Source organism: Acomys russatus, chromosome 16 (assembly GCF_903995435.1).
Source record: "Acomys russatus chromosome 16, mAcoRus1.1, whole genome shotgun sequence".
Taxonomy (NCBI): domain Eukaryota; kingdom Metazoa; phylum Chordata; class Mammalia; order Rodentia; family Muridae; genus Acomys; species Acomys russatus.
The window spans coordinates 47,174,945-47,200,345 of NC_067152.1; the positions used below are offsets into that span (position 1 = coordinate 47,174,945).

The 25,401-nt window shown below is 51.3% G+C and overlaps 1 protein-coding gene and 1 long non-coding RNA gene across 28 annotated transcripts in view; both read left to right on the forward strand.

The window, feature by feature from the left end:
* Positions 1-23,457, forward strand: part of Tbcd (tubulin folding cofactor D) — a 163,441-nt gene extending 139,984 nt beyond the window's left edge. Inside the window, exons 28-40 of the mRNA XM_051159315.1 lie at positions 1,451-1,542; positions 2,186-2,326; positions 8,520-8,603; positions 9,437-9,595; positions 9,669-9,807; positions 10,051-10,172; positions 12,255-12,332; positions 18,216-18,305; positions 18,969-19,056; positions 19,656-19,765; positions 21,255-21,496; positions 23,144-23,304; positions 23,422-23,457. Of these exons, the coding sequence (XP_051015272.1) occupies positions 1,451-1,542; positions 2,186-2,326; positions 8,520-8,603; positions 9,437-9,595; positions 9,669-9,807; positions 10,051-10,172; positions 12,255-12,332; positions 18,216-18,305; positions 18,969-19,056; positions 19,656-19,765; positions 21,255-21,496; positions 23,144-23,304; positions 23,422-23,457 (1,542 nt within the window). The remainder of the gene's footprint in view (positions 1-1,450; positions 1,543-2,185; positions 2,327-8,519; positions 8,604-9,436; positions 9,596-9,668; positions 9,808-10,050; positions 10,173-12,254; positions 12,333-18,215; positions 18,306-18,968; positions 19,057-19,655; positions 19,766-21,254; positions 21,497-23,143; positions 23,305-23,421) is intronic.
* LOC127200797 (uncharacterized) lies at positions 3,805-5,102 on the forward strand. Of its 27 annotated transcripts, none has more exons than XR_007832058.1 (5): positions 3,805-3,903; positions 4,053-4,142; positions 4,279-4,428; positions 4,562-4,655; positions 5,031-5,102. It is a non-coding gene; the product is annotated as an uncharacterized LOC127200797 (long non-coding RNA). The 27 variants fall into 27 exon arrangements; XR_007832070.1 differs by having other exon boundaries at positions 4,053-4,112; XR_007832073.1 differs by having other exon boundaries at positions 3,805-3,873; positions 4,177-4,428.
* Positions 23,458-25,401: the final 1,944 nt, after the last annotated feature.

Below are 25,401 nucleotides of genomic sequence, written 5' to 3' on the forward strand. Positions count from 1 at the left end.
GAGAAGACAGTAATTAGTGCCCTGAATGTGTCTTTTATTCCTATAACCGTCTTGATTTACTTCCCTGACAATGAAGTTGTGTAGTTGAAATTCTGTTGCCTTAGGTGCCTGTTACAGTTATGGTGGGAGGTAGTCTGGGTGTGGGTAGAGGCTGCCAGCCCCATGTCTGTGCCTGCGCCTCAGAAGAATATATCGTATATTACTGTTCGCTTCCTTTTGGGGCACTATTACTCCTATTAAGGCAGTGGCAACCTGGACAGAGCAAGGTGGTCTATGCTCTGCCCTGTCAGGTGCCAAGTGGACCTCTCAGCCTTAACAGACCCCTCATCCAGCCCCCGTGCTCTCAAAAGGCCAAGAGATATTTCCTCTGCTGGATCCACCATTGAAGGCCCTGACTTGAGAGGCTTGTTCATTTCTTACGGCTGGGTTCTCACCCCGGGTGCCTCACAAGGCACGCTCTGCCTCCCTCAGTATCATTTTTCTTACACCGTGTGGTCTGCTCCGATGTGGTCTGCTCTCTGCCCATTGTCCGTCCTTCTCAGTACCCTGTGTCACTTGTCCTTGTCCAAGCCCTGGTCATCCTTTCCGCCTGGCTCTGGAGACTTACCTTTCCCCACTTACCTAATCCATTAGCTCATGCACTGTTTTCCTCTGGGTTGAAACACCAGGCTTGGTCATGCCAACTCACCCCCTGGCCACACAGGCAGGGCTGCAGTGAGACAAACTCTCAACGTTTGCTTCTACCAGTTGGTGCCTTGACGGTGTGCTGAGTCTGCCTCTTACCCTTGTACAATCCTAGCTAGCTGTCTTAACAACTGAACTCACCATGGGCTTTATCCAGCGGAAATGTGGGTAAAAAAGAGATTTGAGAACTGAACTGTCAGTTCAAGAAGTAACAGCCCTGGGCCTGTGAGGCAGCTCAGTGAATACGATCGCTTGCTGGGGGTCCAGGTTTGACCTTAGAACTTGTGTAAAGGTTAGGACCAGTTCCAGTGTTGTCCTCTAGCGACCTCCACATACAGGCTGCAGCATACTTGATTGTGTTGTTGGGAGCAAAATGCCAACTGTCCCCTGTCCAAGATGGGAAGGCCTTGTAGAGGTGAGGCCAGACCTAGAGCGGTCGCTGGGTTTGGGTGCAGCAGAGGGGAGGCTGAGGAATGATTGCTTTTCATATGTCCTTCCAGAAATGAGGCAGGGCATGTTGTCTTGTGCAAGGGGTGGCTCCTGTGAGCTGCCTAACAAGCCCCACCACGCCTACTGTGTCCTGTGGCTACAGAGCCACATCTCTGTCTGAAACAGAAGTGTGTTGACAGCCACAGCTGGCGGTACACATGCAACACTGAGGATGATGAGACAGGAGGGTTCTCAAGTTCAAGGCCAGCTGAGGCTGTCTAAAAAATGTGTTTACTTTGTAGCCGATAACTCCTTTTGGGGACCCTTTTGCCCCTAGGTTCTCTCAGGTCTGAGAACAGTCACCTGTACTTCTCCCAAGGATGTGAGCTTTGCTGAGGCCAGGAGAGACAGTTTGAAGGCGATCTCAAGGTGAGCCTCTGGCCTGGCAGGTGGGCACCACATGGGTTATCTACCAGGCCAGCACCCAGCAGAAAAGTGTTTTGCTATTTTTTGTTTTATAGTTTCTTCCCTTTCAGAGCACTCAGGGGACATTTGCATCTTCCCTTGGGAACCACCTGGAAACAGGGACAGTGGTTTGAGGACAGCTGCGGCAACACTGAGGCCTTCTCTGAACCCAAACACAAACCAAACCATCACGTAGGCCGTGGGAGCAGCACAGCGGCTTGTTTAGCATGTAGAAGGCTGTGGGGACTGTGCCTCACCCTGAGGCTGGCAAAGGGAGCAATGAATCTCGTGTCTGTAGATGCCGTGTGTGGGGCCATGTCTGTCTCCTCTGGCTCCCGTGGCCCTGTAAATCCGTTCACTCCCCTGACTTATCCCAGCAGTATTAACTTTTTTTTTTGTCAGGCTGGAAGACAGAAAGAGCCCGCTACCTTGCAGACTGTGGGGGTGGTGAAGGTGACTTCACAGCGAGCACCGTTCTGCACCTGCAGTGGAGAGGGTGCTCTGGGCCCCCAAGGCTGCCCCTGAGGCTCCCCGGCCACGCTGAATGACACTTCAGGCCATCCAGATGTGAAGGATGAGCTCACAGACACGCATATTTTAATTTCAGAATTTGCCAGACAGTTGGCGTGAAAGCAGAGGGGCCTCCAGATGAAGTCATGTGCAAGGAGAACATCCCTGAGGTGTACGCAGCGCTGCTGGGCTGCATGCGCGACTATACCACAGACAGCAGAGGGGACGTGGGAGCCTGGTAAGGACAGTTCTGTTCGCAGTCTGACTCCCTGCTATACCATGGCTGTTCTGAGATAGGAGGGGCCATAGCATCTCTTGGTACTCAGGACTTGAAACAGTAGGCATTAAGTCACTGGAGAAACTCTCACGGGAGCTGTCAGTGCTGACGTCTCAGGTGAGCTGCAAGGAGCTTGTGCTTTCCTGCTCTGTTGCTCAGGCATCCAATCCTTTGTGCCTGATTGCCTCTCCTCCTCCTCCTGTAGGGCAAGTTTCTTGCCCAGGTGGCAGAGCACCTTGTGAGAGAAAGGATGGTGACTGCTGCCATTGTCTGAGACAACAGCTGTGCCAGTTGCCTCGCACTCCCTCTTGGTGGCTGGAGGCCATGTTGTAAAGAGTTCAGGAGTTTATAGAAGACGGCGTCGTGACTGTGATCAAAACATGAGGGCGCGTCATCCCTGTATAGGATATTCCAGACTCCATTTTTAACATGCTCGCCCTGCCTCTTCGTTTTCCCTTCCTCTCATGCTGGGTGCCCAGCCAGTTGGTTCTTCTCACATCCCGTTGCCTAGCTGGTTACCCCGTTTTACAGTTCGTTTGGAAGATCCCCTATGACCGACCTCACATTCCAGAAACTCAGGTGCTTGTCCCATGTCAAACAGGTCCTGAAGGGCTCTTTGTGTCATACAACTTGTTGCTGCTGCTGTTGCTTTTCTTTGGTTGTGTGACTGCGGTCAGGCTGCGCTCTGATCCTGGCAGTTCTCCATCAGTGAGCGCACTCAATAGTTTTGAATTTCGTTTAACATTAGCAGTTAATTTGAGTTTACACGTGTCCTTCCAGTGTGTTTGTTGGCATTTCCTGTATTCTCCTTCATGGTAAGCGTCTTCCTCCTCCCTAGGACATCTGCCTTCAGGTCCATCGGCTGCTGTGCATTGAGTTGTCTGCATATTATGTGTAGACACAGGAAGGGCTTCCCCATCTCGTCAAGGCTTTGAGGGTCCCTGTGGCCGTTTGTCGCCTTGCCAAGCTCTCCCCTGCCACAGCTCAAGTGTGGCTGCACAGCTGCCAGGCATCCCCACCTAGCTCTGTTCTTGCAGTGTTTCTCAGCAAGATGCTTCTGAGGAAGGGCTCCTTTCGTCTGACCTTCAGGGTTCCTCATTAGCGATGGCCATCTTGTCTTGCCAGAAACTTCTTGAGCCTGGCTGTCTTCCTCCTTGAGAAGGGTCTGTCTTCTTGGTTGTGGCTTGTCATGTGGGCTGGAGTGCCTTGCCTTTGTTTTCTGTGCAATCCCTTCCAGAATGTACCATGGGCTTTACAGCAGGTAGTAGTAGCCTACGGTGACATTGTGAGCCCAGCCCACATGTGGCCAGTAACTTGGGTCTGTGATAGACATTGACAGGTCCTAGGCGTCTTCTTTGTGCCCTCTCAATTCCTTCTTGAAGTTCAAGACTAAAAAGGGTGAGTTTTGTGTGTTAATAAGCATCTATTTGCCCTGTACAGGGCACTGAAGAACAATTCCACCTATGTCTAGCTTAGTGGCTCTACTGAACTTACTTACAGGAGCATAGGTGAGGGGTTACTTACTTACAGGAGCATAGGTAAGGGGTTACTTACTTACAGGAGCATAGGTAAGGGGTTACTTACTTACAGGAGCATAGGTAAGGGGTTACTTACTTACAGGAGCATAGGTGAGGGGTTACTTACTTACAGGAGCATAGGTGAGGGTTACTTACTTACAGGAGCATAGGTGAGGGGTTACTTACTTACAGGAGCATAGGTGAGGGGTTACTTACTTACAGGAGCATAGGTGAGGGGTTACTTACTTACAGGAGCATAGGTGAGGGGTTGGTTACTTACTTACAGGAGCATAGGTGAGGGGTTACTTACTTACTTACAGGAGCATAGGTGAGGGGTTACTTACTTACTTACAGGAGCATAGGTGAGGGGTTACTTACTTACTTACAGGAGCATAGGTGAGGGGTTACTTACTTACAGGAGCATAGGTGAGGGGTTACTTACTTACAGGAGCATAGGTGAGGGGTTACTTACTTACAGGAGCATAGGTGAGGGGTTACTTACTTACAGGAGCATAGGTGAGGGGTTACTTACTTACAGGAGCATAGGTGAGGGGTTACTTACTACTTACAGGAGCATAGGTGAGGGTTACTTACTTACTTACAGGAGCATAGGTGAGGGTTACTTACTTACTTACAGGAGCATAGGTGAGGGGTTACTTACTTACTTACAGGAGCATAGGTGAGGGGTTACTTACTTACAGGAGCATAGGTGAGGGGTTACTTACTTACAGGAGCATAGGTGAGGGGTTACTTACTTACTTACAGGAGCATAGGTGAGGGGTTACTTACTTACTAGGAGCATAGGTGAGGGTTACTTACTTACTACAGGAGCATAGGTGAGGGGTTACTTACTTACTTACAGGAGCATAGGTGAGGGGTTACTTACTTACTTACAGGAGCATAGGTGAGGGTTACTTACTTACAGGAGCATAGGTGAGGGGTTACTTACTTACAGGAGCATAGGTGAGGGGTTACTTACTTACTTACAGGAGCATAGGTGAGGGTTACTTACTTACAGGAGCATAGGTGAGGGGTTACTTACTTACTTACAGGAGCATAGGTGAGGGGTTACTTACTTACAGGAGCATAGGTGAGGGGTTACTACTTACAGGAGCATAGGTAAGGGTTACTTACTTACAGGAGCATAGGTGAGGGGTTACTTACAGGAGCATAGGTGAGGGGTTACTTACTTACAGGAGCATAGGTGAGGGGTTCCTTACACGGGTGACTCAAAGGCAGCCACGTCACTGAAAAGCATCCCTAGGAGGGATGACAGCTCACAAAACTGCATCTCTGGAGACTTCTGCACAGCTTATCGCAGCCCTGCCTGCCGAAGAGTCTCTTCTCCCAGGAATATTTACTGGTTTGATAATCTTGTGGAGAAAGCTCTATGGACCCTGCAATGTTCTGAGCTTCCTGAGCGAGGCTTACACACACCCCGCCTTTTCCAAAGCAATTTCATCCATCCAGCAGCTGATGGAAACAGAAGCAGAGACCCACATCCAGTCAATAGGCAGAGTTTTGTCGAAGAGTGGGAGTGAGGATGGAGGGAGCCGGAGGAGTCAGGGACACCACAAGAGTACAGAGTCAACCAACCTGGGCCCATGGGGGCCACAGAGACTGAGCCACCTACCAAAGAGCAAGCATGCTGAATCCAGACACTGCTTTTAAAAAACAAAAACAAACAAAACATTCATTTTTTTTAGCTTTTAATTACATAATTTTTCTCTTTCTTTCATCTCACCAAACTCACAGACCTTTCCCTTTGCTCTTTCAAATTCATGTCTTCCCGTTTCATTAGTTGCTGTTAGTGCACAGTGTGTGTGTGTGTGTGTGTGTGTGTGTGTAAGAGAGGAGAGGGAGAGAGGAGTGTATGTGTGTGAGAGAGGAGTATGTGTGTGTGTGCGTGCGTATGTGTGTGCGTGCATGCGTGAGTGTGTGTGTGAGAGGAGTGTGTGTATGTGTGTGTGCGTGTGTGTGTGTGTGTGCGTGAGTGTGTGTGTGTGTGTAAGAGAGGAGAGGGAGAGAGGAGTGTATGTGTGTGAGAGAGGAGTGTGTGTGTATGTGTGCGTGCGTGTGTGTGTGCGTGCGTGAGTGTGTGTGTGAGAGGAGTGTGTGTGTGTGCGTGTGTGCGTGCATGTGTGTGCGTGTGTGTGTGTGCGTGCGTGAGTGTGTGTGTGAGAGGAGTGTGTGTGTGTGCGTGCGTGTGTATGTGTGCGTGAGTGTGTGTGTGTGTGTCTCCCACTCCCAGCATTCCTTATTTTCTGCGGTTCTTATTTAGGGTTGATCCTTCAGGCTCACCCACCCCGTGCACTTAGCACATCTGTTGTTCTTGTTCAGCTCAGCTTTGGGCAGTGACAGGCGTAGCAGACACAACCCCTCAGCACAGTCCTGTTCCTCTGGGTCTCACCATCTTTCTGCCTCCTCTTCCTGGAGGCTTAGAGGCTCCCATTGTATTGCAGATGTTCAGCTGGGACTGGGCTCTGCAGTCTGCACCTTAATTGGTGTGACTTTCTGTGACATCTCTCCTGTTGCAAAGAGAAGTCTCCTTGGTGAGGGGTGTCTCTGTGTGAGCTGCTAGTTACCCACACAGGAGGACAGCAGAACAACAGGAAGGAGTCAGGAAAGGTCACGTGGAATTATACAAAAATATCTGTAACACATGTAAGCTGGCATGTAAATATACACGTATCGTTTAAATAAAGTTTCCCCTTTACTTAAAGGGCTGACAGTGTTCTCTCCAAGGGCCAAAGACCATGTAACTCATGAGAAGCACTCTTGCGTTGTTAGTCAGGGCTGAGCTACCACAGGCTATTGATGTCACCCTTGGTTGCTCCAGAGCTGGGAGGAATGAGGTGACCCCAGCCTGCCCCGCCACAGCCCTAAGGAACCCCGACCACCATCAGCACGGCATGATAACCCTGCATCAGCGGCACATACACACCTCTAAATTCAGCAGCATCTGGACTTTTCTCAGGGGTTCCAATTGTTTTTTTAATTCTTTTTCATTTATTTTTCTCTATATTCATATATTTTCAGATATGGTTATTGTAATAAAGACTGTGTACATTTTGTCAGTCTGTTTTTGTTGCTTCTGTTATTTTTGGTAGTATATTGTATTTACTATTTATTTAGCTTTTAATGGAAAGTCCTAAGTTGTAGTTAAATTGCAGGTCTTTGTGTTCTGTGTCTTTCTTTAGCAGGTGGTGACAATGGCCAGCCAGATACCACTGAGCTCTTGTATGCTTCCATCCCCAGGTGAAGGGCTTTACAGCGAGGCCGCAGGCTGCATGCACCCGGTGCTATGGACTGGGCTCTGTCAGCGTTTCACTGAACTGCCCTTGCGTTAGTGAGCATATCTGTGGTGTGATTTTTACCCAGGGGCTCTGCCAAGAGGCTCAGGACCCAGTTCTTTTCCCTATTCACGTGTCCAGCAAGCGTAGCGTCTCCTCGTAGCTGGTTTCTGCTGTGTTGTTTGGAGCCTCACGCTGTGCGCCACAGCTTAAGAGGCAGCAACATGAGAGAAATGTGCAGATTGCCCTAGTGTGTCTGTGTGCGCTTTATAGTTGTGTATCTGTAGACCCTGGCACTTTCCCCTTACACACACACCTGTGCCCCTCAGCACGTGTCACAGTCTACCACTCCTTTGTCCCCTGGTATTCGGAGGACTCCCCCCAGCCCCGGCCCTTTTTGCAGGTGTGTGCCCCATTTCTCAGCATGCTTTACAGCTCCCTCCGCACATCCCCTGGCGTTCACTGCAGATGTGTACCCCAATTCTCCCCAGCATGCTTTACAGCTCCTTCCACATATCCCCTGGCATTCACGGCAGGTGTGTGCCCCCCGTGTCCCTGCAGCATACCTCCCCCAGGCCTGCTTTGTGCCCAGTGACCCTCATCCGACCCTGGCCTGCACTCCTGTCTGTGAACTTCCAGCAGGAGCCTGGCACAGGCCATGGAGGGTTTGATCAGGCAAGGATGCCCCCAGCCCCAGCCTGAGGGTTTGTATCGTCTTTTCCTAACTTTGGCTGAAAACGTCTGCACCCAGTACTAAATGGCTGCCTTTGCTCTGGAATTAGACCAGTTTTTTGGTTTTGTTGTTGTTGTTGTTTTTGGATATATATTAATGACAGACAGCTCTGTTTAGCAGGAAAGAAAGTCTAGGCTAGATCCGAGTGTTGGTTGCTCTGTCTGCTTGCACATAGATACACTGCAGGGTCAGCTGCGCCTGGAGGAGGCTGTGGGCAGTCCCCGCTGTGATAGCGTGCGCACGCCTTAGGCCTTGCTGAGGCTTGTGCAGTCTGTCTTCAGGTGTTGAGAATGAATCCTCTTGCTTGACAGTGCGAGAGAGCCCGCCCCTCACCCCCAGTCGGGGGATTTAAGTGAAGGCTGTCTGTCAGCTGCTGAACTGAGCCTCTCCAACGCTTTACACTGAAATGGGATTTCTGTAATCTCCAAAACTTTCCCCATTTGGGCCTTCTGGAACTAAGCCTGTGTATGGCCAGTGGAAGTCTCAAGACTTTTTTCTCCCTCGTGGGTTGCTTGTAGAGCCTGTGCTTAGAGGATTCGATGGGTGTTGCCGAGGGCACCAGGGCTTGGAAGCCCCACCCCACATTGACTTTCTCGTGTCTCTATCCACAGGGTTCGTGAGGCTGCCATGACCAGCCTCATGGACTTGACGCTTTTGCTGGCACGCACAGAACCGACGCTGATTGAGGCCCACATGTGAGTACCTGAGGCCAGGTGTGGCTGCCCTGGAGCCTCCATGCCTTCTCAGATAGCTGCCCTGACCTGCCCTGACCCTCCACAGTCTATGGGACATGACCAGGTCCTCCTCCTGTCCCATGTCAGGACCCATAGCATACACACACTCCCTAACCCCATATCAGGACCTCGCTTGATCTGGCCTGTTTGACAGCTTTAGAGCATGAGGCTGGGGGGTTCTGTAGCTGGCCTACTGTCATTTGATCCAGCCCTTGTGGGTTTCAGCCTCTTCTGCCACACTGCTTGAGGCCCTGAGCTCTGTCCTGTGTGTGCCATACTTTCAGCCTCTCATCCTTCCTCAACACTGTGGGTTCTCACTCTTGCCCCAAGAGTGTGTCAGCATTCACGTGTGCCTGTTACTTGGCTCCTGAGGTTCTGGGGTGGGCAGGGTACACTGTGCCCACCCTGTGTTGGTTAGTTCTATGTCAATATAAGCTAGAATTATTTGGAAAGAGGAAATCAATTGAGAAAACAGTCCATAAGACTGGCCTATAGGCACTTTCTTGGTTAATGATTTCTGTGGGAGGTTCCAGGTCACTGTGGTTAGGAAGTCCTGAGTTCCATGGCCTCTGTTTCAGCTCTGCCTCCAGCCTTGGCTTCCTGTAGTGATGGCGTGCAACCTGAGAGTTGTGAGCCGAAACAAACCCTTCCCTACCCAAGCTGCCTTTGGTTGCTCTGTTGTATCATGGCAGTGAAATCCCTAAGACACATCCTGCTGTGGCTCCAGCAGCTGCTGACAGTAAGGTGACCACATATTCCCAGGCTGGCCTCACTGCTGTGCCCTCTGCTTGCAGCTGTGAGTGCGTCATGTGTTGCGTTGCCCAGCAGGCGAGTGAGAAGATTGACCGGTTCCGTGCGCATGCTGCCCGGGTGTTCCTGACTCTCCTGCACTTCAACGGCCCTCCCATTCCCCACGTCCCCCACCGCAGAGAACTGGAAAGTCTGTTTCCCAGGTACTGTCAGGTGTGGATCCCCGTGTAGCTCAGTCCCTCCAAGCATGGCTTTGAGGAAGTCCCTTTCTTTCAGGTCTGATGTGGCCACTGTGAACTGGAACGCACCTTCCCAGGCCTTCCCTCTCATCACCCAGCTCTTGGCACTGCCTACCTACAGATACCACGTCCTGCTGGGGCTCGCCGTGTCTGTGGGTGGCTTGACGGAGTCTACGGTGAGGAGGCATCTGGCTGTGCAAAGCCGGGGAGGCGGGGACTCTTCCAGAGGGCTCTGTCCCAGATGTGTGCACTTTGCATGCTTACTGTCTCACCAGCCCAACACCTGTAAGATCCTCGTGTCTCTGTAGTTTGCAGTTGGTTCTGTCTGGCCTCAAGCATTCACTCTCACTGTAGCAGCCCTGGGGGACCAAGGTAGAAGCTGGCCATGCTGTGCCACAATACTGCTGTTTGGGTCATAGGTCAGACATTCTACACAGAGCCTCTTTGAGTATATGAAGCGGATTCAGAAGGATGCTCAGGCCCTGGAGAGCTTCAGCGAGACCCTCCTAAAGGTCTTTGAGGACAACCTCTTGAATGACAGGTGAGTGGTGTCTTCAGGCTGGGGTGTGAACATGGTCCTGTGCCTTGGTCCTGTCTCTACAGAGCCCAGGTTTCCCTGGGAAACATCTGTCATAGTAGACAAGGAGCTGGGCACAGCAAGCCATCAGGCCCTGCAGCTCCTGGGTTCTAGCCTCAACACCCCGCCCTGGCAGCCATCTCCTGCAGACCCTCTCCCGTGGTGCACACGCGCACATATTCTCTCTCTCTCTCCCTCCCTCCCTCCCTCCCTCCCTCTCTCTCTCTCTCTCTCTCTCTCTCTCTCCCTCCCCCCCACCCACCCCCGGTGTGTGTGTGTGTGTGTGTGTGTGTGTGTGTGTAGATGGAGAATACCAAGTTAAGTGGAACAAGGTTCTAGCCTGTAGGAATATTTCCCATCTTTTCTTGTATATAATAATTCCATTTAGATATAAGAAATCTGAAAGGTAACACATGATGTGGGGTGGGTCGTCCTTGAGATGTAAATACCACAAGTCCCTCCTTGTTCACCAGGGTTCCTTCTCAGGCCCCTCCCAGCTGTCCACACTGGCAAATTAGAACTTTGTTTAAACAGACAGGCAGTGTAGTCACCTCTGTTTGTCCCTCTTGTTGCCCTGTCAGTGCCTGCGATGGGCAGGGGCTGGCGCATTCCCTGCTGATGGCCTTACCGACAGCCAGAGGGGACATGCAGGGATGCACATTCCCTTTTCTTGGGGACTCATCAAGTAATGGACAGCTGGATCACATCATCTAGTAGTGGACAGCTGGCTCACATTGTCAAGTAGTGGACAGCTGGCCCACATGCAGTGCTTGTTAACTTGTGTGAAGCTGCCGGCCCCGTCTGTTCCATGTCTCACCAGCACTGGTGTGCTCCACGGCGTTGGGCCCCATAGCTGGGCTCTCCTCTCCCTCTTGCTTTTTGATGCCTTCACTGTCCTGGGCAAGTGCTTGTCAGATCTGTGAAGGACCCAACTATCACATTATTGTTGTGCTCATGTTAATGAGAAATCTTTGTCTAATTTGGAGGTTATAGCTGGTTTTTGGCTACTTTATTGGTTTTCTTTTTTTTTTTCCCCACCCTTTATCCCCCTATCACTAGATAGGGAAGAAAGGATAGAGGGAGCAGAGAGACATAGAAATCCTTGAATCTAGTTTCTTATTTCTTTTTTTAAGCGTGACTACTAACAAATTGCAACCAACCCCCTTGAATGGCCACCGGCCACCAACCAGTCCCTCCTTCTTAGGCCCCAGCATTTGTTACCCTCTGAAAAGTTCCCAGAATTCCAAATGTCACATAATCACAGCAGCTGTCTGCAGCTGGCAGAACCACGCCTCTGCTAGAGCACAAGGCAAATCATAGTCAACCCATACCCACACACCTGGGATTAAAACAAAACCACATTCTTATAATATTTCTATGTTGTTGTTTTTTTTTTTTTTCTGAGACAGGGTTTCTCTGTGTTGCCCTGGCTGTCCTGGACTCACTTTGTAGACCAGGCTGGCCTCAAACTCACAGCGATCCGCCTGCCTCTGACTCCCAAGTGCTGGGATTAAAAGCGTGTGCCACTGTGCCTGGCTTATATTTATGTTTTTTAAAGAAACCAAAATCCCAGACTGCTCACAACAGGAGGGCCTAGAGAGCTCCTCAGATACTCTTCCCAGAAGTCTCAGCTTTAGGTTCTGTAGCCCTACAGTCTGTTTTGAGGCAGTAGTGCGTGTGCTCAGCTTAATTTTGCAAATGGTTGTCCAGTTACCCAGCACTGTGTCCACTGCACCTTGTCAGAACCATTAAGTATACAGGTGAGTGTTCGGCTGTCCCAGGCCATCTGCACAGCCTGACCTCAGGCATCCTGTCCTTATCCTTGCTGAAGGTAAGTAATCCCTGAGAGAAGCCGCACTGGCTCTGGCTGTAGTCCTACCTTCCGCTGTCATTTTGGCATTGTTGTAATACCAGTGTCTGTCTCTAGGAATCTGACAAGACAATCTTGCCTCTTGTCTAGCAAGAGGTGCTGAGGGGTTTCCTGTCTGTTTGAACTTGTGGGTGGCGCAGGCGGCTCTGGGTCTCACGCTTGTTTTCTAATCTCAGGGTGTCTATATCGCTGCTGAAAACGTTGGACCAGCTGTTGGCCAATGGCTGCTTCGATATCTTTACTGCTGAAGACAAGTAAGTATCTGCTTGCTTAGTGCTGTCTGGTGAAGCCTAGTTGCCCTAGTTTCAGTTTATTTTATTTTATTGTTTGTTTGGCTGGTTGGTTTTGTTTTTTGAGACAGGGTTTCTCTGTGCAGCCTTGGCTGTCCTGCACTCGCTTTGTAGACCAGGCTGGCCTCGAACTCACAGAGATTGGTATTTATTGATCTGGTTTCTCACTATGTGGCTCAGACCCATGATCCTGCCCCTTAGTCTCCCAGGTGCTGGGATTACAAATCTATGGCAACCAAATCTGGCTAGCTGTCACTTTAAGGACAGAACACTTGGATCAGGAGCTCAGAACCCAGGTGACACGCCGCAAACGCAGGCAGCAGGCTGGGGTGAAGCAGTGCCCTGCTGGCCAGGTAGGAAGGCAGCCTTGGACAGGTTTGGTGGCCGCCCACTAGGGCTGGTGGGTGGAGCGGTCTGGAAGTCAGTGGAGGTGAGCTATAAATAAGACAGCATATGGCCTGTGCTGTGTGTGTGTGCCTGTGCCCTTCACAACCCTGTGCTGTGCTGTGTGTGCCTGTGCTGTGCTGTGTGTGCCTGTGCTGTGTGTGTGTGCCTGTGCTGTGCTGTGCTGTGTGTGCCTGTGCTGTGCTGTGTGTGCCTGTGCTGTGTGTGCCTGTGCTGTGCTGTGTGTGCCTGTGCTGTGCTGTGTGTGCCTGTGCCCTTCACAGCCCTGTGCTATGTGTGTGTGCCTGTGCTGTGCTGTGCTGTGTGTGCCTGTGCTGTGTGTGTGTGCCTGTGCTGTGCTGTGTGTGCCTGTGCTGTGCTGTGTGTGCCTGTGCTGTGTGTGTGTGCCTGTGCTGTGCTGTGTGTGTGTGCCTGTGCTGTGTGTGTGTGCCTGTGCTGTGTGTGTGTGCCTGTGCTGTGTGTGTGTGCCTGTGCTGTGTGTGTGTGCCTGTGCTGTGTGTGTGTGCCTGTGCTGTGTGTGTGTGCCTGTGCTGTGCTGTGTGTGCCTGTGCTGTGTGTGCCTGTGCTGTGCTGTGTGTGCCTGTGCTGTGCTGTGTGTGCCTGTGCCCTTCACAGCCCTGTGCTATGTGTGTGTGCCTGTGCTGTGCTGTGCTGTGTGTGCCTGTGCTGTGTGTGTGTGCCTGTGCTGTGCTGTGTGTGCCTGTGCTGTGTGTGTGTGCCTGTGCTGTGCTGTGTGTGTGTGCCTGTGCTGTGTGTGTGTGCCTGTGCTGTGTGTGTGTGCCTGTGCTGTGTGTGTGTGCCTGTGCTGTGTGTGTGTGCCTGTGCTGTGTGTGTGTGCCTGTGCTGTGTGTGTGTGCCTGTGCTGTGCTGTGTGTGCCTGTGCTGTGTGTGTGTGCCTGTGCTGTGTGTGTGTGCCTGTGCTGTGCTGTGTGTGCCTGTGCTGTGTGTGTGTGCCTGTGCTGTGCTGTGTGTGCCTGTGCTGTGTGTGTGTGCCTGTGCTGTGTGTGTGTGCCTGTGCTGTGCTGTGTGTGCCTGTGCTGTGTGTGCTGTGTGGTGCCTGTGCTGTGTGTGTGTGCCTGTGCTGTGTGTGTGTGCTGTGCTGTGTGTGTGCTGCTGTGCTGTGTGGTGTGCCTGTGCTGTGCTGTGTGTGCCTGTGCTGTGCTGTGTGTGCCTGTGCCTGTTGTGCCTGTGCTGTGCTGTGTGTGCTTGCCTGTGCTGTGCTGTGCCTGTGCCTCACAGCCCTGTGCTATGTGTGTGTGCCTGTGCTGTGCTGTGTGTGCCTGTGCTGTGCTGTGTGTGCCTGTGCTGTGTGTGTGTGCCTGTGCTGTGCTGTGTGTGTGTGCCTGTGCTGTGCTGTGTGTGCCTGTGCTGTGTGTGTGTGCCTGTGCTGTGTGTGTGTGCCTGTGCTGTGTGTGTGTGCCTGTGCTGTGTGTGTGTGCCTGTGCTGTGTGTGTGTGCCTGTGCTGTGTGTGTGTGCCTGTGCTGTGTGTGTGTGCTGTGCTGTGTGTGTGTGCCTGTGCTGTGTGTGTGTGCCTGTGCTGTGTGTGTGTGCCTGTGCTGTGTGTGTGTGCCTGTGCTGTGTGTGTGTGCCTGTGCTGTGCTGTGTGTGCCTGTGCTGTGCGTGTGTGCCTATGCTGTGTGCCTGTGCCCTTCACAACCCTGTGCTGTGTGTGCCTGTGCTGTGGGCACAGGGCATGAATTAGCAGCTTCCTACTGCATGTGGTTTGTGGTTCCTCAGCCTCCTGTCCACAGGAGCGGGCAGCCCTGCTGTGTCTGGAACAGTCTAGGTGCCGGGCTGGCTTCCTGAGTGATTTCATCATGGTGGTTTTTGCTTCTGTGAATGCCTTATGTCTTCACTGAATGCCCTGTTGGTTTGGACAGCTGTGTACTCTGTAAAGATTTATGAGCATCTATTACACCAAAGCCAAGCTCCTTAGAACCTGCCCGGCGTGCTCGGACTGTGGCTCAAATCCACAGGGTCTCAGTTGATCTCTCCTTCTGAGTCTTTCTCACTTCTGTTCACTTTCTATTTGCTGCCCCACTAAGAGGATCTGTGCCCAGTTTCCCTGTTATTTTTTCCTGGTGTTTTGCTCCCCCCCCCCCACCCCCCGGTCCTCTCTTGGCCTTGGGCAGTGTCTTTGTACACGCTGACCAGCTCAGGTGAAGCCTGGCCGTGAGGTCCTTGCACACGCCGCACACCCACGGCTGCTGCCCATCAGCTGGGGTTGCTTAGTCTCTAGAGTCTTTGGTCTCTAACTTTTGGGCAGGGAGTCTGATCCATCTCTGCTGCGCGCCTAGGCTGGCTTTTAATCTGACACTACGGGACTTGTCCTTTCCTAAAGCTGCTGCTAGAACAGCCTGGATGCTCACAGGCGTGCAGCTGGCCATGAGCTCTCTCCACAAGGCCATCTTCATCTTGGAAAATGTTCTTAAGATCTGACATGTATTTTTCTGGCTTAAAAATTTCAAAATAAGATAGTAGGAAAATATTTCATGATACAGATATTTTTGTTTTTGCTTTGAGTTTAGAGCTTGGACACACATAACTGCAGCGCTGACTCCCCGCACGCTGACGGCTTTGGAGGAGTGGCCGCTTACGTTCTGCTTTGGCGTGTTTTTTAAAACTTCGGATTGTAGTTTTTTTGTTTTCATATCTTTAAATATTTATTTATTATACATACAGTGTTCTGCCAGTATGTGAGCCTGCAGGCCAGAAGAGGGCACCAGATCTCACTATAGATGGTTGTGAGCCACCATGTGGTTGCTGGGAATTAAGCTCAGGACCTCTGGAGGAGCAGCCAGTGCTCTAACCTCTGAGCCGTCCGTCTCTCCAGCTCCTTGTTTTCATTATTGTATATATTTGGTTTTTGTATGTTGGTTGCTATAAGTATATGTAGTTTTGTGAAAATTCAACCTGACAATCTGACCTTTTAACTGGGTCCATAAATCTGCTCCATTTATTTAGTTTTTTTCATTAGTGTTTTCTGTTTGTTCCATGTGTTTTCCTTTCTCTGACTAACAGAATCATTTCCGCCCCCCTCCATTTTGTTCATTGTGCTCATGGAGAGTTCTGGCACTCTTTCAACTCACTGTGTTTTTGTACAGTGAATGCTTGAGTGAAAGGAAAGAAAGAAAAAAAAGAAAGGGAGGGAGGGAGGGAGGGAGGGAGGGCAGGCAGGCTCAGTATGGTGAAGGAGAAGGTTTGTTACAGATAAAAGGTAGAGCATGTCCAGAGGCAGGGACATCTGGGAGTAGAGTAAACATGACCTTTAGCTGGACCAGTGAGGAGAGGGGAGAGCACCTCACAGTGGGGCTGCTCTCTAGATTGGGAGGAGGAGCTGTGTCCCCAGAGTGATGAAGGTGTAGGTTATTCAAAATAGCATTGTTCGACATAACAAAGCAGACCTGGCCACCAGGTTCTCCCAGCATTCCTCAGTTCAGCCGTTTTAGCTGAGCCAGCCCTTTTTTAACCGTTGCCTTCTTTGTCTCCTGGCTCTGCCCTCCAGGACAGTCTGTGACAGTAACTACCAAGTCAGCTGCAGCCGGTCCAGGTCACATGGGTCTCAGGTCTCCCCTGACCAGCTCCCTAAAGTGCTTGTTGCATACAGAGTGACTATTATACTGCCGAGGGCTGTGGTTACTCAGTCCTGGCTTGCGTGAGGACTATCTATATCCTAAGCTAGTCTTCCCGTAGGATTCATGCACTTCCAATGCTCTTCTGGACTCCTAAGGTCGGTCGGCTGTCGGTCTGTCTGTCTGTCTCTGTCTCTCTCTCTGTGTCTCTGTCTCTCTCTCACATCATGGTCCCCAGAGACCCTGTGGGTTCAGACAGGGTTCCTGAAAGAGTCCCACTGAGAGAATCCAAGGCACGAGCCTCCGATGAGTGGAGTCTAAGCTCTGCCTGTCGGAGGTGGATGCTATGGTTTCCTGGCCACACCTGCTATCCTAAAGATTTCTGTTGTGGAAAGAAACACACAGGCCAAAGAGCTTTCAGCTGCTATGGCTCCCTTACTCTCATATTGTTGGCAGCGCGCCCACGGGTCAGCTACTGTCCAGCTCCCTCTCCCTGTCAGCCATGCTCAAGCCTGATCCGTTCCTGTGTATATTCTCAACACGGCACCGACCTGATGGCCACGTGCTCCCAGTGTGCAGGAGCAGGGGGATTACACTAGCACCCAGAGGCATTCCCAGGAGAGGCAGAGCTATGGCCCTACCTCCCACTCCTCCAGTGTGGCTGCATCTTTGTCAAGAAGCCCACATGCCTGGAAAAGACAGCCCTGTTTGCTGAACGTACCCACCTTGTCCACCTCCCTCACTTCCAAGCTGTTCTTCAAACACAACGCCCAGTCAGACCTGTGCTCCAGAGTGGACACACCTGACAGTCAAAACCATAGAGCGGTGGACATAAGGCTAGAGAGAAGGGTGTTTCCATAGCAGGTGTGGAAACGCCAAAAATACAGAAATTAACCCCTGAAAATGGTTAAGAAACAATTCCATAAGTGAATTTAAAAGTAGTTTATAAATATCTTAAGGGAACCTGTAGGAAGAAACTGATACGGAGACAGGGTGATTCATAAAGGAAAAAAAATTACTAACAATGAGAACACCTGAGGAGGGGGACACACTTGCTTAGGAGGTCAACACCTGAGGAGGGACACAGTTGCTTAAGAAATCAACGCCTGAGGAGGGGACACAGTTGCTTAGGGCAACACCTGAGGAGGGGACACACTTGCTTAGGAGGACAATGCCTGAGGAGGGGACACAGTTGCTTAGGAGGGCAACGCCCGAGGAGGGGACACAGTTGCTTAGGAGGGCAACACCTGAGGAGGGGACACACTTGCTTAGGAGGACAACGCCTGAGGAGGGACACAGTTGCTTAGGAGGGCAATGCCTGAGGAGGGGACACAGTTGCTTAGGAGAACAACGCCTGAGGAGGGGACACACTTGCTTAGGAGGGCACAACTGGACATGCAGGAAGCAGTGAAATGGCGTCATCTGGGTGACAACTCAACCCTTAAAGGGTGTCTTCTAAACACTGAGATGAGCTGCCTAGAATTCTAAGCCTTGAGATGAACCCAGCAAATGTCATCTCTGGGCTGACTAGGACTGCTCTTCTGACCTGGGTCTACATATAGCTTCTCTCCATGAAGCTGTACAATCTTTTCTGTCGCGGTGGGTAACTTGGATATGGCCACATCATAACTGCCAGGGCCTACCCTCCCTGCCCCCCTGGGTGCTGAATGCCATGGGTGATTGTGGGTAATGGAGCGTCTTACGGGTAACGAGATAGGGCATCTCGGCTGTGTGCGTAGGGGACCAAAGAAAGCGGCTGATGTCACATGGCCTAGCTCAGGTCACCCAGTACCAGCAGCACCACTGGACGCCACTGCCGCCTGCATTCTGTCTGCTCTGTATTCCTGACAGTGTGTTTTCTCCTTCAAGCCACCCCTTTTGTGTGAAGTTGCTCACCCTTTGTAAGGAAGAAATCAAGAAGTCAAAAGACATCCAGAAACTTCGGTCAAGCATTGCAGTGTGAGTCTTAAGTGCTCTTGGGTACAGACAGAAATTGGAGGGACTTGGTGGTTCCTGGCGGGAGATACAGTTTTAATCACAAAGCTGTTTAAAGTGAGTGTTCATTTAGAGACCATTCCTGTCAGCAGTGGCATTTAGGGGCCAGAACAGGAAAACTACATCTCTCATTTTTTCGTATTTGTCACTTGCTCTGGAACCTTTCTGGCCCTGTAGATGCCCAAAGGCCAACACAGGAATGTGAACACACCTATGCTAGTGCGGGGGTCTGGAGTGTGAACACACCTATGCTAGTGCGGGGGTCTGGAGTGTGAACACACCTATGCTAGTGCAGGGGTCTGGAGTGTGAACACACCTATGCTAGTGCGGGGGTCTGGAGTGTGAACACACCTATGCTAGTGTGGGGGTCTGGAATGTGAACACACCTATGCTAGTGCGGGGGTCTGGGCACACGGGCATGTACAAGCAATCACATAAGGTATACAAACACGCACACATGGGAAAGCAGGGCTGTGGGCGCACAGGCATGGACACGCTAGCACAACCATCTCATCATGTATAGGTAAGCACGTGTCCATGCATGACAGTGCAGACAGATCACATGAGTTCACTAATGCACAATGCACATGTGTATAGAGGCACGCACACACACTAGGTCTCCTGCAGGCTCTGTGGAATGGTGCAGTTCAGTGGAGATGTGAGGAAGAAGGTTCTTCTGCAGCTGTTCCTTCTCCTTGGCCACCCGTTTCCTGTGGTGAGTGTGTCTGCCCCACTAAAGATGAGCGTATGTTGGTGTAACCCTGAAGTAGGTTTAGAAGTAAACACGTGGTGAGATGACGTGCCTGTGGAGGCGGCCTCCAGGCATGGGCAGCCCTGGGATTTGGCAGTCAACTGCATGAAAAGAACGTGGGTGCTGGCGCTGGGCAGAGTGAGCATGGAGGGCATTGCTGAGGGTGGGGCGTTACAGCCCAGGGGCAGGGTCCCTCTTACCCACGAACTCTTCAAACGGTCAGTGAACCTTTACAGCGGGTTTTTGAGTTAGAGAGGGGTGACCCCATGCCTCACCCCCCACAGCTCACCCTGCTTCTCAGAAATACTCATTGCCAGGGGTAGATCAGACCTCACATGAAGCAGTTTGTCACAGGACATCACCTAAAAAGACAGCAAGAATGACAGATTCCCTTGTAGGAGTCTGTACTGCACCTTCCGGAAAAGGCTACAGTTTGTCCTCTCACTGCATGTCTATGATGGCAGAAGTATGTAGGTGTTGCCGAGTTCGTGCTCCTCCTTTTGTGGGCCTTCCTAAGACCACCTGGCTCCTAGTGGTGATGGGGTCTCTCCTGTTCACTTCAGATCCGGAAGACCACAGCAAGCCAGGTGTACGAGATGGTGCTTACCTACAGTGACTTGGTGGACTCGGATGTGCTCGATGAGGTCATGTCTGTGCTCAGTGACACAGCCTGGTGAGTAGGGCCTGCCTGAGCCTGGTGCCACATCCTTCTGTCCCAACATTTCTGACACTCAGCAGCTCAGGGCCACTTCACAGCTGATTCAGGTGGGACCATGTTTAATGTGCAGTTGTGAGCACATTTTCTCCTCTTGTGAGCAAGGTGGAGTGGTTCACACCCTTGCTTGTCACAAGTTGGCGTTTCTCTGTAGCTGGAATACAGGGCCAACAGGAAGCCAAGTGGATGTCAATTAGCCACTATCATTTTGCTGCTGCAAGGCCTATATGGTCTTTTCTGTTTTAATGGCTTTAATGACTTGTCTCCCAAGTCAAGAGGTGCAGAGGGGCGAGTGGCAGCAGTGGTGCACACCTGTAGGTGCAGCTCACAGGTGTTCTGGCTGGGCCTGGAAACAGTTACGATCACAGCGGCAAGAACTTATGACCTGTGACCCAGGCACTGCACATGCATGGTCCTGCACACATGCATAGAGCTTCTCATATAATCACACACAGTCAGACCCACAGAACTATTGCCTGTACACACGTGTAGTCCCCTGTTCTAGATGTACTGTCTGAGAGGCACACACAGGTAGCCCAAGTCAGTGCCACTGCCTGTGGGCACTGTCCCCTCTGACGGATGGGAGTGGGATTGCTGGCAGGCCTCTTGGGATGGACCAGGTTGCTTTAGCAAGTCAGTGACATCCTTAGGAACTCAGGCTATGAGGTGGCCTTCCTGCCTAGATGAAGGCCAGAGTGCACTTACGGTCTTGTCTGTTAGTAGTTCAGCTTGGTGCCTTCTGGGGAGGCAGTGGTCACTGCTCCCAACTTTCTTGGACAGCAGGGATAAAAAACTGTTTTGGCTTTAAGGTTTATTTTTATCTTCAATAATGTGTATGCAAGTGTATCGTGTGCCAGGGCTTGTGTGCATGTAAGTGTAGTTGCCTGAGGCAGCCTGAAAAGGGCGTCCAGTTCCCCTGCAGCTGGGGTTGCAGTGTTGCCCTATGTGGGTGCTGGGAACTCTGCTCCTCTACAAGAGCACAGTACCTGATTTACAGAGGAACTGCTTTTACTAACTTTGCAGAGAAAAGAAAAGATGCTTAGAACTTCTTGACAGTATTACATGTGCTAAGGAAAGCAGTCAACAGCTGGAATTTGTTATTGTTTTGTTTTTTGAGACAGGGTTTCTGTGTGTAGCCTTCCTTGGCTCCCCTAGACTCGTTTTGTAGACCAGACTGGCCTCGAACTCATAGCGATTCACCTGCCTCTGCCTCCCAAGTGCTGGGATTAAAGGCGTGCACCACCACACCTGGCAGCAGCCAATAGCTGGATTCTAATGAAGGTGGCAGCTCTTCTGTATGTCCTTAGAACAGGGTGTGGCCGAGTCCTGTGAAACAGCTAGGTTCTCCCGGTGTCTACTCTGGAGGATAGGGGTTTTTGTCCACCACCAGATGAGGTGCGGGAGCGGAACCCTGTGGCATGGAGAACTCAAATGCTTTCTTCCTTAGGGACGCAGAGCTTACAGTTGTAAGAGGGCAGCGGAACCACCTGTGTGACCTCCTTGGTGTGCCCAGACCCCAGCCTGTTCCAAAGGTAACACTCTTTAGTCATCTGCGGACGCATGGCCCCTGCGTTGTCTGTTGTTCTGAGCTCTGGTCTAACTGGGTCCCATGGTCAGTGTTCATCACCGCCATTACTTTTTCCAGACTGACTGGGAGTGCTGCTCCTCATCCTCATGCTGCGGTGCTAGGTAGTCTCGGCTTGTTTTCTAGGAAAGAAGCCCCTACCATGAGGGAAGGAAGTGCTAGCTCTCCATCATTCCCTGCCTGGGCTAAGGTCTCTTTCCCTTCTGTCTTGGCCTTGGTGTGTTTGGTGTTTCTGAGGCCCCTGTGCTAAGGTTGCACCTTAAGTTGTCATGAAAGCTGCAGCCTGTTGTGCCCTCGGGCCTCTTCCTGTGTTCTGCAGGGCAGGCTGTCTGTAGGGACTTTAAAAAATTCTCCATACTGACATTTTCATCCTAGAAACCTGCTCCTAGCTTATTTCCTGCCCCGCCCCTCCCCTTGTATTGTGGTCTACTCTGGGGTATACAGTGTCTTTACACCTAGGACCCCCACCCACAATGGGGTGGGCTCTCACATCAACCACTGATTAAGAAAATGCCCAACATGCTTGCCTACAGCATTACTCTCATAAAGCTATTTCTCAAATGAGAGTTCCTCTTCTAAATGACTCTAGTTTATCACGTTGCCATAAAACTAGCCAGTACATGCAGGCAGGTGAGTAGCCTGCTGTTCACATGGAAATTCAGTTCCCTTGGGACCAGCTGTGTGTGGAGGGAGGGACTTCCTGCTTCCTGTGTCAGCCAGCCCCACCACACGATTCAGTGTCTTGTCAAGGGACTGTACACGTATGACACGTTAGAATCTCATTTATACCCTGGATGATACTGTCCATCTGTAGCCAGTACAAACCGTATGATGGAAGAGGCGTGGATTTTACAACTCACAGTGTCCACTATGTCCGCTCTCCAGTTTTTTTCTGTCCAAGATTGTCTTTACTCTTTTTGATCCTTGGTTTGGTTAAACTTTCAGAACTAGTTTAGATACTAGCCGGCCAGGCTGGCCTGCGACTGTGTGCCCTTGCACATCACCTGTGAGTCCTACAGATTGTGACGCTGGTCCCTGGTTCTCAGAACAGCCCGTGTCCCACTTGCATCTCTGCGTAGAAAGCTCACGGGCTGGTTTAATGCTGCCTTTACATTTTTTCTTCAACACTTCCTTCTCATCCCCTCTCCACACCCCTACTGGCTTACCTTTTGCTTTTGATTGCTGTGACAAAACACCATGACTTTAACAAAAGAAAACATTGTGTTGGGCTGTGGTTTCAGAGGGTTAAGTCCAGAAAGGCAGAGTGAGGACATGGCAGTAGGAACAGCTGAGAGCTCACATTTTGATCCACAAACAGGAAGCACACTGGAAATGGAGTCATTTTAAGTCTTAGAAGTCTATTCCCAGTAGCACACCTCCTCCAAGATCGCCACACTTCAAAATCCTTCCTAAACAGTTCCACCAGCTGGGGCCAGAGTATTCAGATATGAGCCTCTGGGGCCATCTCACGCAGACTACACATCCATCTACCAGCTCCTGGATGCTCCCCGCAGCTCAACTTCCTGGAATGTCGTTCTTAGCCTGATAATCCGATCTCTGTGTCAGAGGCTCCCTAAGTCATGCTTTTCCTACATGCATATACACACATGCAGACGGGCGCGCGCACACACACAATCACAACTCATCAAATGGATACGTGTGTGGCTGGAAGCCGCTGTTAGATTCTGGCTGTCATGTGGGCCTCAGGGTCTTTGTTTCCACCCTTGACCTTGGGCTCCCTGCCCTTACAGAGCCCGAGTCCTCCAGGAGCCCAGCCTCTCACGCTGGAGTGCAGCTGCTGAGTGGGGCGCAGAGGAGCATTCTCATCAGCCAGTCTGTGGCCTTCCTGGTGCTGCTAGTGTGGCCCATCTGGCCTGCGGGCTGCATTCTCCCCCTAGTAGAGCAGGCGCTGGTGTGCCTGACAGGCGGCTTTGCAGGCGTCCGTGACTGCTGTCCTCACGCTAATGCATGCACACACAGGCCTGTGTGGCTTCTGCAAGGCTCTGCGTCTCGTCTGTTGTCTCTCCAGCTTCAGGGTGGAGACCTCAGTCCCCTGGCATTCTGAGAGGACTTCTCAGGTGTGACGCGCTCTGTGCAGAGAGACACCAGACCAAAGGCATTAGTGCACAGTTACTGAGGAAGTAGGTGTTTTGCATTTATCTCAAATGTCCTTTAATTATGTTTACACTTCGGGGTGCGCTTTGAAGCTGTGTTACTAGGTGTCCCTCCTCTTGACATCTCTTTTGCCCACTGTTAGTGTGGGACATCTGGTTATCGTTTGTCACAATGTTTTCATGTCTATGCTATAGTCAAGCTTGTGCCTTGGCATCACTGAAAAATATTTAATTAGTGTCCCATGAATTCATGTTTACTGCGTGTTTACATCCACCGTCTTTGGTTCCTGTTTGACCTTCCTGTTTAATGTCTCCTCCTCCCTTTATCAGGGTTTCACTTCCTGTTAACTTACTTCACAGCTGTGTTCTCTGTCCCTGATTACCCTGGGACCAACACTCTTTCCTGACACATTACACTCGCTGGCTTTGACCTCCAGCTACAGAGCCCTGTCGAAACTGGTTTGTCCTGACCCGAGGCTGGCCAGCTGCTCTTTCCTCACTCTTCTCTTGATGATCTTCAGCTTTGTACCCTGAGCTCCTGTCACCTCCATGCCACGTTGGGAGGCATTTTTTATTTTCCCCTCTCTTGTGTGAGCTGTATACTGCGTCTGTGTACCCAGGTCTTCCCAGAGCTTTCCCCCCCTCCCCGCTGCAGGAGCCATAGGATACACAGGGTGGCTTGGCTGTAGCTCTAGGAATGGTGACAACAGATGGAGCCATGGCGTACTCTTGGCCCCTTATGTGGAGTGTGAACATTTGTGAATGTTGTACTCTGACAAGGCTACAGAGCTACACAATTCAAGCTGCTAGGAGCCTGGAACATGGCAGTCTTTAGCTATGTATGAGCGGGTGGGGACCAGCCTAATGTCGCATGTCTCTCTGCAGCCCGCCTCAGGAAGCTGAGCCGTTCGTTGCCTACCTGGCTGGGATGCCCTGCCCTTAGGCCCCACAACAAGCTTTACCATCATGGAACTTGGTGCCACAGGCCTGAGAAAGGTGGCACCTGCTGCTAGACGGACCAGGAGCTCAGAGAGCCGTGATGTCTCATGCCTGCTGTGCTCTGGTGGCCTGGACTGCCCATAGCGCTGATGTCCTAACACAGGTGTGCTCTCATTAAATCATGTACCACGCAGCCCAGCTTCCGCCTCTCTCTGGGATTTATGTGCTCAAGGAACTGGACGAGCTACTGTGGGCCTGTGTGTGTTTCAGGCACTGAGTGAGTTAGGCAATGCATGCTTCACTTCCCTGGCTTGGAGTGTGAGCAGGCGGCTCTTCCCACGTGCTGAGCCAGCCAAGTCACCAGCGTCCCTGTGGGAATACGGATGACAGCATCACAGCTCTGGTCCTGAGCCCTGGACCCTTTGCACCTCCTGCCCTGCTGTGGTAGCCTCATGCCTGCCAGGCCTGGGAAAGGACTGCTGAGGCTGGACACACGGCTGGGACAGAATCAAGATAGCGGCTTATGCACAGGTGAAGTGGCCAGGGCCTGTAGCCGTGTGGACTCACTGGTTCACAGCCTGCATCTCATGGAGCTGGTCTTGACAGCGCACAGGCTGCCGTATTGCTAGGAGTCACTTTCCAGGCCTGGTACGCAGGAGCTTCGTTGTGCTGCCCTGGTGGCAGGGACCTATGTGTCTCATCCTTCAGTCTCACACCTCTCCCCTAGACTCAGATTTTCTGTGGTGAGAAGAATGCCTGGCTGAGATCACCTGATGAGGCCATGTATAAGATGTCTGCTGTAGCTACATGGAGTTATAGACAGTGGCAAGCTGCCATTGGGTACTGGGAATTGAACCCAGGTCCTCTGAAGAGGAGCCAGTGCTCTTAACCACTGAGCCACCTCTCCAGCCCCCTAGAATGAACTATTTTTAGTATTATTTTAAAAACACAATTCC